This window comes from Nicotiana tomentosiformis, chromosome 6, assembly GCF_000390325.3.
Source record: "Nicotiana tomentosiformis chromosome 6, ASM39032v3, whole genome shotgun sequence".
NCBI classification, from domain to species: Eukaryota; Viridiplantae; Streptophyta; class Magnoliopsida; order Solanales; family Solanaceae; genus Nicotiana; species Nicotiana tomentosiformis.
In genome coordinates this window covers 122,944,270-122,958,355 of record NC_090817.1, presented here as the reverse complement: position 1 = coordinate 122,958,355, position 14,086 = coordinate 122,944,270, and the positions used below count along the sequence as shown (strand labels likewise).

The 14,086-nt window shown below is 33.5% G+C and overlaps 2 protein-coding genes across 3 annotated transcripts; one reads left to right on the top strand and one right to left on the bottom strand.

Moving 5' to 3' along the window:
* Nucleotides 1-3,719: 3,719 nt before the first annotated feature.
* LOC104113926 (omega-amidase, chloroplastic-like) lies at nucleotides 3,720-6,373 on the top strand. Of its 2 annotated transcripts, none has more exons than XM_009624245.4 (10): nucleotides 3,720-3,901; nucleotides 4,116-4,232; nucleotides 4,535-4,756; nucleotides 4,916-5,015; nucleotides 5,121-5,195; nucleotides 5,279-5,357; nucleotides 5,551-5,566; nucleotides 5,648-5,728; nucleotides 5,834-5,916; nucleotides 5,998-6,373. In XM_009624245.4, exons 1-10 carry the CDS (start codon nucleotides 3,821-3,823, stop codon nucleotides 6,071-6,073), a joined length of 930 nt encoding a protein of 309 aa, XP_009622540.1. In that variant the 5' UTR covers nucleotides 3,720-3,820; the 3' UTR covers nucleotides 6,074-6,373. The 2 variants fall into 2 exon arrangements, with proteins under 2 accessions (XP_009622540.1, XP_009622539.1); XM_009624244.4 differs by having other exon boundaries at nucleotides 3,721-3,901; nucleotides 4,113-4,232.
* Nucleotides 6,374-9,753: 3,380 nt separating this feature from the next.
* LOC104113925 (uncharacterized) lies at nucleotides 9,754-13,644 on the bottom strand. The gene is made up of 5 exons (XM_009624243.4): nucleotides 13,485-13,644; nucleotides 12,012-12,263; nucleotides 10,706-10,837; nucleotides 10,483-10,599; nucleotides 9,754-10,384 (listed from the first exon to the last, which is right to left on the bottom strand). The coding sequence occupies exons 2-5, from the start codon at nucleotides 12,261-12,263 to the stop codon at nucleotides 10,055-10,057; spliced, it is 831 nt and encodes a 276-aa protein (XP_009622538.1). The 5' UTR covers nucleotides 13,485-13,644; the 3' UTR covers nucleotides 9,754-10,054.
* Between the last annotated feature and the right edge of the window lie 442 nt (nucleotides 13,645-14,086).

The following is a 14,086-nucleotide window of genomic DNA, read 5'->3' as shown; positions in this document are numbered from 1 at the left end:
CCCGAGGTAGCATTTAGATTTGAATTATTCCTAACGTAGATCCACTTGTGGCCTGTGGGTAGCACTTTGTTCTCTCTATTATTGATTTCTAAAGAAACACTAGAGCAACATATACTGATATTTCACATCTTGTACTACGATGTACGTACTCCAAGTTTCTTCAAATTACAGCTTGATCTTTTTTTATTATTATTTTTGTTTTTTTTCTTTATGTTACTATATAGACAAGAGTGGGTTGCTCTAGTAGTGAGCACCCTTCACTTCCAACCAAGAGGTTATGAGTTCGAGTCACCCCAAGAGCAAGGTGGAGAGTTCTTGGAGGGAAGGAGGGAGCCGAGGGTCTATCGAAAACAACCTCTCTACCCCAGGGTAGGGGTATGTCTGCGTACACACTACCCTCCTCAGACCCCACTAGTGGGATTATACTGGATTGTTGTTGTTGTTATAGTTGTATGTTACTATATATGCTGAATATATATTTAACCTTTATTATTTTGTACTGGTGTGCCAAATGTTTTTTCTTTTTAAGAGTGGGAACTAGAATATTGAAACGGGCAGAGAAGCTTGTTAGAGAATCTTAATATAACTAAATACAGTATCTCATTAGCAACTCAATCTCATCAAATTCAGATGTCTAGTTTACAGCTAGTGCTTAAATACTAGTTTAGCCTCAATTAAGATCATTTGTTTAAAAATAATTCCTCGTTATTATATCTACAACAACTAAGCTTCTTGTTTCGTCATTATTATTGATTAATGTTCCATTATTATGAGAGTTAGCTCTCATTCCCAAGATTTGAAAACAAGTAGTAGCATAATTAATTAAGAGAATTATTCCATTTAGGACGAGACAAAAATGTATAGTGCGTTTACACTAAGTGTTAATCGGACGGGCTGGTCCGGGCTAGACATGATAAAATAGCTCGTCCGGTTACTGAGGCGGGTTGGGTAGTGGGCTGGGGTACCGGGCTGATAGTGGGCTGGGATTTTTCGGGTTAAATTAGGACCGTCCGGGTTCGGGCTTATCGGGTCCGGAGCTGGCCGGGTTAATTCTTTTTAGTGTATTATGTTTCCTTATTCAATGTAATTGATTCTTAAGTGTTTGCAAACTTTTAAATAATAAAATAAATATTTTAAGGCATAAAATTAAACTTTTAAAGTTTAAAGTTTTAAATTTGAAAGTTGTATTTTAAATTAAAAATTGAAATTAACAACATAGCACCGGATGCAGACGTAGAAACTAAACTTGAAGGAATATTTGCATTTACAGCAGAAGAAGTATCAACAATGTTAACATAATAATTATATAGAGCTTGTAAATATTTGTGTAGATAAAAAATACAAGTTTCAATATCAGGGATTTCAGTTGGTCAAATATCCATATAAACATATAAATGAGTGATTAATTGACGACAAGTAGTCATTTTGATAGAAAGGTTTAAAATAGCACCAATTAGGTAAATAGGGGAAATATGATAGAAATATTTCTTAAATTTATCTAGCATAGATTCAACAACAGAACTATATCCTTCTTTTTTCAAGAAATTATGGAGTAAAAGAGAAATTTCAGCTATATGTACTAAACCATTTGCAATAGTAGGATAATAAGCTCTAGAAAACTCAAGTGTAGCTACATAAATTTTTTGTAAAACTTTTACAACATCTTTAATGACATGCCAAGTACTAGATATTAACAAACGGTTAGGATCCGTACAATGAGAATTAGCAACTTCAATTATAGGCATTCTATATTTATAACAACATCTTAAGAATAAATAAGTATAACTCCACCTAGTAATTATTTCTTCAGGCATGAGTCTTGATTTTAGTCCATAATGTACACATTTATCCTTAAATACATTTAATCTAGCACTTCTATTATTTTCTTGAATTACACCAACATCTTTTCTAACTAAAGTAATCCCGTTTCTAAATAATGCAAGGCCACTCTTAACAATTAAATTATAAATATGACGTGCACACCTCAAATGAAATATTTCAGGAAGTGGTGGGTGTAGATGTAATATTAATAGTGAAATAGCAACATTGTTGTTAGAAGCATTATCAAATGACATACACAAAACGTTTTCTGAAAGATTGTAAATTATAGCAACTTCAAGGATACTATTACTTATAAATGCACTAGTATGACTTTGATCTTCTTCATATTTAAAAATAATAATACATTTTTGCATACAAAAATTATCATCTATCCAATGGCATGTAACAATCAAAGAATCATTTTCATTAACAACACGACCAATATCATAAGTAAGAGAAACTCTACAAGAAAGACTAGCGAACAAATAACGAAAATATATCTGATATTGTCCAAAAAGTCTAAAGATATCAGCTCTACAAGTACTTCTAGGAATACCTTTAAACAAAGGGTTATAAATTCTTTGAATATAAGTAACAAGATATGGTGAAGTAGCAAAACTAAAAGGTAAACAACCTAAAATAATTATTTTAGCTAATTCTTCCCTATCTTTCACTATATTGTATTTACCCATTAGACTGCTAGTACCCGGGTTAAGTTTTTGTTGGCCAGATTCTTCATTAGCACCACATGCAATAGGGTAGTTATCTACCATGTGCCTACGAAGTTGACCCGTTCTCCCTTGCTTATCTCCGGTCTCATGTTTATAAACTTCCTTACAAATAGTACATCTTACATAATTTTTATCTTCTACTAGTCTTTCAAAAAAAATCCAAAACTTACTTCTTATTCTTCGATTCTTCTTAATGGGGAGACCTACCTGTATTACCACGACTGTCACCCCTAGTATTTTGACTAGCAATACCATGTGTAGGTGGTGTGTTTCAAGATTATTAGGTGACTGAATATCTTCTAAATTATCATCTATACCATAATCTTCTTGAAGTTGCTCATAATCTACATTTAAATTTTCAGGTGAACGTTCACAAATATGTGTAAAGCTACCAGTACCACCTCTTGATCTTTTAGGATTTTTACTCTTACTAGTACGACCCTTAGTAACACATGTTTTTTTGGCTGTTCTATATATATCCATTATGTAAATTTAAATTTAAAAACTAAATTAATAATTCTAAATAATAAAATAAAAATAAACACCAAAGAAGAGAAAGAGATGCAACGAGTGTACCGGGAGTCCGGATACCGCACTAAATTTGATATCACACTTCAATTGATATTTGATGATATTGATACCACACTTCACTTGATAATTATAATTTTTGTAGTGGCTACCGTAAATATTTGATAAAATTTGAAATAATAAGTAATTGAGATCTTGAGAGCAATAAGAAATTCAATAATCAAGAGAAAATTGAGAGAGAATTAGAGTACAAGAAGAGAGTAAATTATGAGAAAAGATGAAGAAGATGGGGGCTATTTATAGTTTTTAAAAGGTTAAAAATGTAATTTATCAATTATTAGGGTTGGTTGGCTATTTTATTAAAAGAGTAGGCCGAAATGGTCAAGAATGACCGTAGCCCAACGGTTATTTTTGAATTTGACCGTTGGCAATGATAAAAAAAATTTGATCGGGCTAAAACCGGGTAAAAACCCGTTAGTGGATTACCGGGCTAGCCGGGTTTCGGGGCACCGGTTAGCAAAAATGGCCCGCCCCCGTCCGGCTCAACCCCTAACCCTAACCGACCCATCCCACCCCTTAGCGGATGGGGCTGAACTGGGTCGAACCGGTTGTTGGGCTGGCCCGGCCCGTTTAGCACAGCAGGACCACCTTCCTGTATTTTCCACTCTCATCATTTCCCACATACCAACAAAAGGTCAAACCGAAAATCAGTTGAAGTTGAACACCAAATCTGCAGTGCCATGGCTTCTATTTCTAAAAGGACAGCAAGTGCTCAGTCCTTTGTCTCTGATCCAGTACTCCAAATGCCCAAAATAACACAGGTCTGTCTGTTTTTGTTGTTTCCTTATCATACTACCCTTGTTTGGTCTCCTTTTGTTTCTCCATCCCCCAACTAACCCAAAAACATGTCATTTTCTTGATACTTATAGTTTGTTCTGAAAAAGCAAATCACTAACAAAAGTCCACACTGTGGTAATGATCGTTGAATCTTCTTTTCTCTTTTTCATTTTTTTTTGTTGGGTTTTGAAAAAGAAGTTCAAGATTGGAATTTGTCAGCTGAAAGTGACAACAGAGAAGAGTGTTAACATTCTAAATGCTCGTAATCTAATTCAAGTTGCTGCAGAACAAGGTGCAAGTCTTATACTTTTGCCTGTGAGTAGCGTTCCCTTCAGTACACCCTTTTAAATTTTAGCTTTAAATATCAATGCTTATCATTGCTACGCTGAGCCTTACCTTACTTTATTACTCCTTCTGTTCAGTTTTATACAACACTCTTTTCTTTTTAATCTGTTTACAAAGATCGAGACATTTAGATATATTTGGAAAACTCTTAATTGACATATGCTTATGACATGTTTAAGACGACAAGATCAAAGAGTACTTTTAAGCTATGCACATAGCTTAATAACAATGTGGGATGTGATGATTGAATACATTTCAACCATTTGTTGTAGGAAATGTGGAATTGCCCTTATTCAACTGACATGTTTGCAAAGTTTGCTGAGGACTTCAATGATTTAGACAGCGCCCCGTCATTTCTTATGTTATCTGAAGTGGCTTCTTCCTTAGGAGTCACCATTATAGGTGGATCGATTCCGGAAAAGGATGTTGGTCAGCTGTACAATACTTGCACTGTGTTTGGACCTAATGGAGAGTTAAAGACTAAGCACAGGAAAGTAAGCTTCTTTTGATAGTTCACCAAAAGGTCTTGCGAAAGTCAAAGAATGTATATAAATGATAAACTTTGGTTGCACAAAGAAAAAGTTAAAGAGGTTATTGGAAGAAAAGAAGTGCAAGACTAGCTAGAAATGTAATTGTGCAATGCCTTTCTGCAGATACATTTGTTTGACATGGGTAAGCCACTTCCAGGAGAAGTTCAATTTAAGGAATCAGACAGCATTTCAGCAGGAGATAAGCCTACAGTTGTTGATACAGGTAGGCAACTGTTTCAAAATATTAGCAGAATAGGTGCAAATGGCTTCCTACTTGAAACTGTACTTTTACAAGTCTTATAACTGAATATATTCAGAATTTCTGCAGATTTTGGTTGCATTGGAATAGGAATTTGTCATGATATTCGATTTCCTGAACTGGCAATGTCGTATAGTGCCAGAGGTATGGTGGTTTGCATGTTTAATTGTTCTCCTTAATTGCACCATGATGTCTATAAATATCGAGCTTCTTCATATGAGAATCAGGTGCTCATCTAATATGTTATGCTGGAGCATTCAACATGAGTACTGGGGCGGCCCTGTGGGAGCTGGAGCAAAGATCAAGGCAAGATGATTCTGCCTCATCTAGTTATGAATATCGTTGACCAATAAAGAATTCTTGTAGAAATAGTGTGGTTCACTTTGGATATTTCCCTCTGATTCTCTCTTCCTGTCCACGATGTAACAAAATGTGTCTGCTGTATTGTTATAACTGATAACTGCTGCTTCCTTACTGCTTTTCAACTTTGATTTTGCAGGGCAGTTGATAACCAGGTAATACCATGTTACTTTATAATGATAAACCTCTTTGTCTTGTAATCAAACTGAAAAGACATGTAACTGCATTTGTCGTAGCTTTATGTGGCATCTTGCTCACCATCTCGAGATTCAGCCAGTAGCTACATGATATGGGGTCACTCCACTGTGGTTGGACCGGTATGTAAGAAAACTGTATATGTAAATCTGCAAGTAGTTATTTTGGATTGCAAATGTCTGTATAGAGCAATCAAAGAGATCTATCTTTGTTTTTCTGGTGAGCAGATGGGTGAAATAATTGCAACCACAGGGCATGAGGAAGCAGTTCTAATTGCTGATATTGATTATGCTGCGATTCAACGGACAAGGTGATGCATAATTTCTTGTAAAAATTGATTTAGTAGAAGATCTTTACCTTTCTTCACTTTGTTTGAAGCGCGTACGTGCAGGGAAAGCCTCCCTTTAAAGAGACAGAGGCGCGACGACATCTATCAATTTGTAGACTTGCTTGGATACAAGTGCTAAGAGGCTTTAAGAGTAGGGCATTTTGATCAGATTGCATATCATGGCTAAATGAAATTCTGAAATGAGATTATGCAGGAGTTCTTCATCACCAAGAAAATGCTTTGCTAGTTTTGTTGGCAACCAGTGCTTGTATCAAAGATTATTCCAACTTCCAAGAGGCATTTGTTAACAAGTTTGATAATATTTGGCATTTCATCAAAAGATTATTTTGATAAAAAAGACTACCAGGTTTTCGGATAGGTGAATTTTATGTGTATGCACAGTATATTCAATATCTCAATAACATAGTGGCTTGTCATATTGATGGAATACAACATTGCTCTTACAAAATCGAGTCATTGCATGAAGAGAAAAATCCTAGTGATACAAAGACCCTGCTAATCTAATCTAATCTAATTTCGGATGGTAAAATTGCTCCAAATCGAATAGTAGAGGGGTAAAATTGCTCCAAATCAAATAGTAGAGGGGTAAATTTTACCCAAATGAGGGGGAGAAGATAATTGAGTTAGCAACAATTACACATGAAAAATTTGTGAGAACTTTTTTCGGGGGGCTTTTTCCCCAGATCGTATAAAAGAGGATAAATTTAAACCTTTTGGAATAATAGCGGGCAAATTTGACCCTTCTTCCTTATCTAAAGTTTGCTAGAACTAAATTTGTAAACCTTGAAGTCCACGCCTCATCAAGTTAATTTATTGTAAAACTAGTATCTATGAACATGTGTTGCAAGTTAATAATAGCACGTGATGATTTAAAAATTATTTATATGAAAGAACAATAAAATTTAATTAATAAGAGAAATTTTATGTATAATAATACAACAATCATCTAAATGCCGAAAAACATTATTACATTAGCATAATACATGAATTTAAAATAAAAGAAAATCATCAAAACTTACACAAATGATCAATTTTGTCATGTTAGTTAGATAATTATGTATTATAGTTTAAAAGTATTTAATGTGATGGTATCTTAACGAACACTTCTTTGTGGACAATATATTTTTGTGTATATTTCCTCCTAATGCTTTGGTTGCTCTGCCTTAACCAGAACTCTAGTTGTCGATCTTGATATCCCTCTTGAAAGTGCAACATATAGTTATTTGTGCAAGAAAATATATTGCGGTAAATATAGTCCAATATTTAGAATGTTTGTTTTTGTGCTTTATTTATTATATTTGCAAAACATAAACATACTAAAAATTATTTTCACACAAATTTAAAAGGATATTCCTTAGTTTCGAAAGACGAAAGTTGAATTCAGAGATAAGAATATACTTAGAAGCACATTGACCAGTATCATAAATTTTGCATGTATGACGTTGTTGTCAAAACTTCTATATACCATATGCGTGCTATTATATAAGCTATTCGACGCATTTAAGTTTTTCAGTAGCATGACAGATATATTTTTCTTCAAATTCAACCTATATACAATGGAAGATCAACTTAGTTTATTATATATACGGTGACACTAACATACGTAAGAAATAATAAACCTGACAACAAACAGGTACGGTAGAAGGCCGTTTGGTATTAAAGTATTTAAGTATTCTTCTTGGTTGTAATTATTGGTATCATTTTCTGCTTAGTCAAAAATAGAAAAATATTTTGTTTTGCTATAAAATTTTGCAATCAACCTTTTATTTAATTGATCAACATATTCATTTCTGCTTGCTAAAATATCCTTTTGATTCTATTATGCGATTTGCACAAATTGCATTTTAATCTAATGATAGAAATATTTCTTTTATTGGATGCATACTATTACCATTGGGATTGATAACCAACTGTTCAGGAAGAACCAAATCATCTTTTATTAGATGCTCTTATTCGTTTCCGACACGAACCAAGAAGATACTGAATATTGGATATGTTCTTACTTTATATTTCTTGTCAGTTGAATCTTTTTCATTTGAGCTAAGAAGTATAACTTTGTCAAGCTAGCTTTTACAGTCTCTGCTTTTGTCAATTTTGGAATTAATGATAGTACTTGACATAAATTACCTCCTAAATCATTAATTTTTTACCAAACGGTTCATCAATATTCAATATATCTCTAGAACTCCGTTTGACACTTAGCCACAAGTGTTTCATCCCATATTTATGAATTTTGCTTTCCTTATAAATTTAGCACCATTGCTTTGCTTTGATATATTTGTGATATTTATTTAAGTTGTTTGAATATGTATATCAAATCTAAAGTGGGTAGCCTCACAATAAAATCGTTGTTGGTACACCATTTGCTATTATTGCTAACAATGTCATGCCTCTTGATATGATATTTGCAAGTAATACATGACATAGAAATATTATTTCGATTCCGCCGGAGGCATCTACAAAGAATAATCCCGTTATAGCAGAGTCGACTCTTTAAATTATAGTCTTGAAAACTTGTTCTTATTTAGGATTTAGCTTTGATTGTGCTTCCTCAGACACTTGTATAACATTTTGATTCTTAATAATATATTAACCTTTTTACTTTGTGTTCTAACGCTCTTTTTATGGAATAAATTTATGTACCATAAGATTTTTTTTAACTTGAATAAGAATTTTACTCATGTGATAAATTTAAAAAATAATTGAATTGGATTCTCTTGCTAAATAATTAATTAAAAAATTTAATTATTTGATTTTAACATAAAAAATAATTTATTCTATGTTGATTCAGATCTTAATATTAGTTCATCTTATTTTGAATATTTAATCTTAATTATAATTTTATCCATCATAAATTTTATTTTCAAAGAGTAAAAGATTGATATGACATTTCACTTTTAGATCTTTATGTATGTAGAATCATTAGTGGTATTGACTCTTACCAATCATTTTTTTCTCTTTCTCACACATTTATATTCTTAAATATTTTCTTAATTGTTGTTTAATAATTGAGTATTTTTTAATATTACATACAAAATTAATAAAATAATATTATTTGAGTAGAAAAATAGTTCAAATATAATATAAAAATATATTATCGTGAGGGTATTTTTTTTTCTCGATGTCAACTCTTTATGCAGTCCATTTAATATTACTTTTATTTTTTTGGTATTGGACATTATGAAGTGGTAAGGTATTGCCAATACGGAGGATTCTGATAAAATTTATTTCATTAAACCTTCCTACATATTTTTAATAAGAATGTAATAAACAAATTTTATCAATTTTAAAATCTTAAATATTAAAAATTAGCATAGAAGGTATTGTAGTCCAAAAAATAAGTTATTTTAATTATGCCCTTTCCCTATGAGTTCTTCCGTTTAATATTTTAGGGCTATTTTGGTATATTAATATTGTATTTATGCTTTTATAATAATATAATCTCTCTTTTTTCTAAATGGATTTAGACAATATAATACATTCTCATATTAAATTAGTAACAGGACATTATAATACGTTTTCAAACTAAATTAGTAATAATAATTTTTAAAAAGTATATCCTAAAAGTAAAAGGATTACATGACTAAAGATATTTACCTGTTCAATTTTATATGAATTAGACAGCTGGAAAGTAATTATACTAACTAATATCTAGAATTTCGGTTATGTCCTTTTATTATGAATTATTATGCTTAATATTAAAATGTTATTTTTGTAAACCGACATTGTACTCATGCTTTTATAATAATATAAATAGATTGATATCAGACAATATGATACAAAATGGAGTTGTTGATCTTCATGAAATTGGTGATACATTATAATCTGATGGTTCAAAAACACCAAGTCAGTAATACACACAAATAATAGCAATCGTTCCTACCCCAGGTTAAATGGATAAATAAAAATAAAACTACCACCTTGTAAATATAGAAACCAAAAACCAAGACTAGTCACTTATAAGAGCTTCTCATGCTAGACGCATGTCAAGCATCTGACATTATCCCTCTCTGGAGGCTCGGTCAGTATACCCTGTGCCAAATGAGGACTATCGCCTTTAGGAGACAGAAACCCTGGAGCTTCTTTCCTTGATGGAAATCTAAAGTTTGAAGAGTTCTGGAAGGTGAGCATTTGTAAGCTTAGTCCTTTTGCTGATCTCGTGCTTCTTCTTCTTGGTTTTGGGCTTCTGGACAATCCCGTGAACTTGGGCCATTGCCCTTCTCTTTGCAGTGTTTGTAGCTGGCTTCATCCCGTTCTTCTGGAGATCCTTCTCAATATCAAGCATGTCACGTGGTAATTCAATACCTCTGAATAGCTGCTTCAAATCATCATCGACCTTAATAGGTACTCGTGGATCATTTGGGAAGGCAATGTCTTCCTGGGAGTCAAAATTTGACAGAAGCCATATTTGACCAGCACCTTTGAGTGCCTGCAGAAAAAATACCAATATCAGTACATTGAAAGCAATACTCAAAAATAGTTTTTTTTTTTTAAATACTCAAAAGTAGGTTGGTATGACAAATGTACCTGAAGGTCCTCCATGACAGTTGGGTATGCATCCTTGAGGTCGATGACAGCAATACCCTCGGGGAATTTTCGTATCAAGATAAGTAGTTGGTCTTTATTTTTCAAGGCATGTTTCGACTGTTGACAAATTATAAGTGAATTAATGTTAATTGATTCAGAGTTGGTTGCAAATCACTTAAAGACGAGTAACCTTAAAAGAGTCTCCTAGAAGACCTTGCTTTACCTTATAAGAGAACCGATTGCCATCATAATATACTTTGAGATTGTTCCTCAAACTGTCAAACACAGCTTTATTGCCATTTATATCAACATGACATGCTTCATTAATCTGTTCTGGTGTGAAAGCTTGCCTTGTCTGCATGTATGAAAATTAATCAATTATCAAAGTCTAACTATTACTACTAAACAGAACAAGACACAGATTTCCCAATAAGATAAGAAGGCAAGCCACTATACTACTCAGGGCATATAATCCAGCAAAAGTGGAGAATTACGCAACATTCTTGGGGCATTACCTTCTCAAATTTGAGAGTTTCAAGTACCACAGAAAAACTCCTACCCTTGAATGGACCAAAAAGAAGTTTTATATCTTTTTTTCCACGGATGTTTGGTCTGTGTTATTTTGACAGTAATTCTAGGTAGTTACTTCCAGTAGCATCAGGCAAGGAAAAACGAAACAATAGTGTGTAAATTTAATCTACCAACTTGAAGCTATAAGAAGAAACACTGCAGGATATGACGTGTTATGCGGTTGTGCAGTAATGCCTGCTAGGAAATACGTCATCCTAAAATCGGTTCGCATGATATTTTGTTAATTACTCAGTCCTGCTAAAAGAATAACGTCATCATCAAATAAATGTAGTTGAAAGGTATTTCAGAAACTCATTTGAGGCATGTATGTTTATGGTTATTCAGCAAACATGCAAAAGACTTTACTTGAAGAAGGGAACAGATATTTCAACTAACAATGCGACCATCCACATGTAGCTTAAGTAGGTCTTGCAACCAGTAATCAATGGTTGACACTCTAGAAACACTGTAGACATCCCACAAAAATAATTCCTCAAAAAGAAAAGCCCTCCACTGAAATTGCATTGTTTTTTTCTTTTTTCCTTTTTAGACTTTCTGTTCATTTTCTCCTTTGATTAGCCCCAATAAAAGCACATTGGGCCAAATAAGTTGCACCATCCAACATTGCATGAATCCTCAGGGGTAGACCTAGTCATAAATCTAAAGACACTAGCCCCAAGGCTAACAGTTCTAAATCTCAACCACTAAATAAGTCTTGACTATCAGCAAGTAATCTCAGTTATGTTGCTCCTTACTTCTAAATCTGAAAGGCGCTTAATCCTAAGCTATTTCTCTGTAGGAATGAATTTAGAGGTTCAGCAGTTCTTATGCTTGCTTCTTGGTGCTAAATATTAAGTTAAATCAGGTCCATCATAGCACTTAATTTAGAAGTTAAGAAATAGCTGGACGGGGTTAAGGAAAAATTGAAAAACAATGAGAAGAAAGTGGAGGAAATATACCTCGAGCAGCAAGCCTATGACACGTTTAATCTGAGCCCCCACGGGAGCTTTCCTTATACTATTTATATGCTGAAGCCTTTCCGTGTCATTTGAAAATTTGACTGCAGGTGCAGGAGATTTTGCATTTGCTACCATTGGTCTTGGAGGAGCTGCGTTAGAAGGTCCTGCTCTGGAAGCTATACTACTAAGGGTAGATTGACACTTCTCTTGTTGCTTCTTGAACCTTTGCAAACTTTCTTGAAGTGAAGCCATCTGGTAAACAATAGAACCCAACAACTATTAGAAATTGCTTGCGAGGCAAACACATTGAAAAACCACTGCATAACTGAGTGAATGGAAGCATTCTAATAAATACAAATTTTTCTAGAAGTAAAAATTAAGCTCTCCCTCATAACTTGAGGTTTTTTCCGCAACTCAACACAGATTTATAGAAGTGAATTTCTTAGTCAGAAAGTGGTCAACTTCTAAAATTCCTCTTCCAAGGACCTTCCCTACTTTTCTTTTTGGGTCATCCAAAGATGCATCAACTTATAGTTAAGGAACAAACAATCCAATCACTCTTTGCCTTTTCAACTGCAAATTAGGAAAAAGATAACTTAAGACCCAACATATAGTGCAACAGAGAAGTAACTTTATCTTCCCCCATGGCTTAGTTCAAGTACAAAGGTTATGGGACTTGTGACTTAGGGTCACAGGTTTGAGCCCTGCGACATGAAAACTAAGTCTGGTATTTCAGTGGAGACGAGGTGGACCCTTCATCTCAGAGTTTTGAAGGTTGTGGTTGGTCCAAAAGGATGAATTTCTCGGTCATAAACAAAAGTAACTTCATCACTGTTTTGCACTCAGGTCTGTCTAAAACACAATGAGAATTCAATTGTTGTCCTCAATCTTATGCTTCATCAACATAATAAGCAGGCACCTTAATTAGAGACAGAGGGATTTCTAAGTTCTCGCAAGATATTTTTTTTTTTGTAACGGTGTCTGAAAGATAATAATTATCTATCACTCTTTCTCATATAAAACTTTTTAACCCTGTTAGCTAATGAAAGTTCCATTATTTGTCTTTGCACTATAAGCCTTACAAGTTAGTATAGCAGCAGGACCATGTATTATTCCTCTTTAGGGCTCCTTCAAATTCAACTCTAAAAGACATGAATAAGCAAGAATACTATATGGGTCTTGGAATTAACTGTAAATTATCACCCTCTAAATCATATATAGTATTTTCTTTCAATAAAAAACGAAACTTTGAATCAGTAAAGTCCTCGACTTATATTCCTTTTCTTTTTAGGCCCAAACACAATAATGAATCGATCGATCAATCTGCAACATCTTAACCTCAAACTAGTTGGGGTCGCTTATATGAATCCTCTGCATCCGTTACGCTCTATATTAAGGCCCAATCACAATAATAAACACAGAAATTAAGCTTCCAAAAAAGATAATAAGCACAAAAAGAATTTCGGGCTTAACCTTGGACACGATAGAGAGGAGGAATTCGCCGGAGAAAACGTCCGGGAACGCCGGCGGGAATCGACCACGGCGGCGAATAAAAAAGAGAGCAAGGATTTGGTGATGGGGCTTTGAACAGAAAAGCTATTGAATGGGAATTGGGTTAGCTGGGGAGATGATTTAAAGTTTGACACGAAAGAATAGAATATCAGTTTGATCCCTTAAAAATTGGAATATTGAAACCTAAACCCATCATGTTTAGGAAAGAGCCAAAGAGGTACTCCCACCGTCTCAAAAATAACGGGTGAGTAAATTTGGACATAGATTCCTTAATATTTGTTGGAAAATAAAATTTATGTAAAGAGAACTACCTAAATGGTACTTCGAAGTTTGAATCATACGTATTATTTGTACTCAAATATTTAGAATATGTTAGAACTTAGAACACAGACAAATTGGGACAAAAGGAATAGCCTCTTCATTTTGGTCAAAGAATATTCAACATACATTTTCCCAGGAATAACTCGTTGGCCAATAGAAGATTGAATCATGGAAAAAATATATTTATACTTTGCTATTCGTACGTTTTTTATATAATTTTTTATCACTTAATTATAGTTAAG

Bases quoted from the DNA above. Each gene is read 5' to 3' on its own strand.
- LOC104113926 (XM_009624244.4), top strand. From the start codon at position 3,821: ATGGCTTCTATTTCTAAAAGGACAGCAAGTGCTCAGTCCTTTGTCTCT. The intron at 3,902-4,112 runs GTCTGTCTGTTT...GTTTTGAAAAAG, and splicing joins AAATGCCCAAAATAACACAG to AAGTTCAAGATTGGAATTTG. The intron at 4,757-4,915 runs GTAAGCTTCTTT...GCCTTTCTGCAG, and splicing joins TAAAGACTAAGCACAGGAAA to ATACATTTGTTTGACATGGG.
- LOC104113925 (XM_009624243.4), bottom strand. From the start codon at position 12,263: ATGGCTTCACTTCAAGAAAGTTTGCAAAGGTTCAAGAAGCAACAAGAG. The intron at 10,600-10,705 runs GTAAAGCAAGGT...ATTTGTCAACAG, and splicing joins GCAATCGGTTCTCTTATAAG to TCGAAACATGCCTTGAAAAA. The intron at 10,385-10,482 runs GTACATTTGTCA...TTTTTTCTGCAG, and splicing joins CTGTCATGGAGGACCTTCAG to GCACTCAAAGGTGCTGGTCA.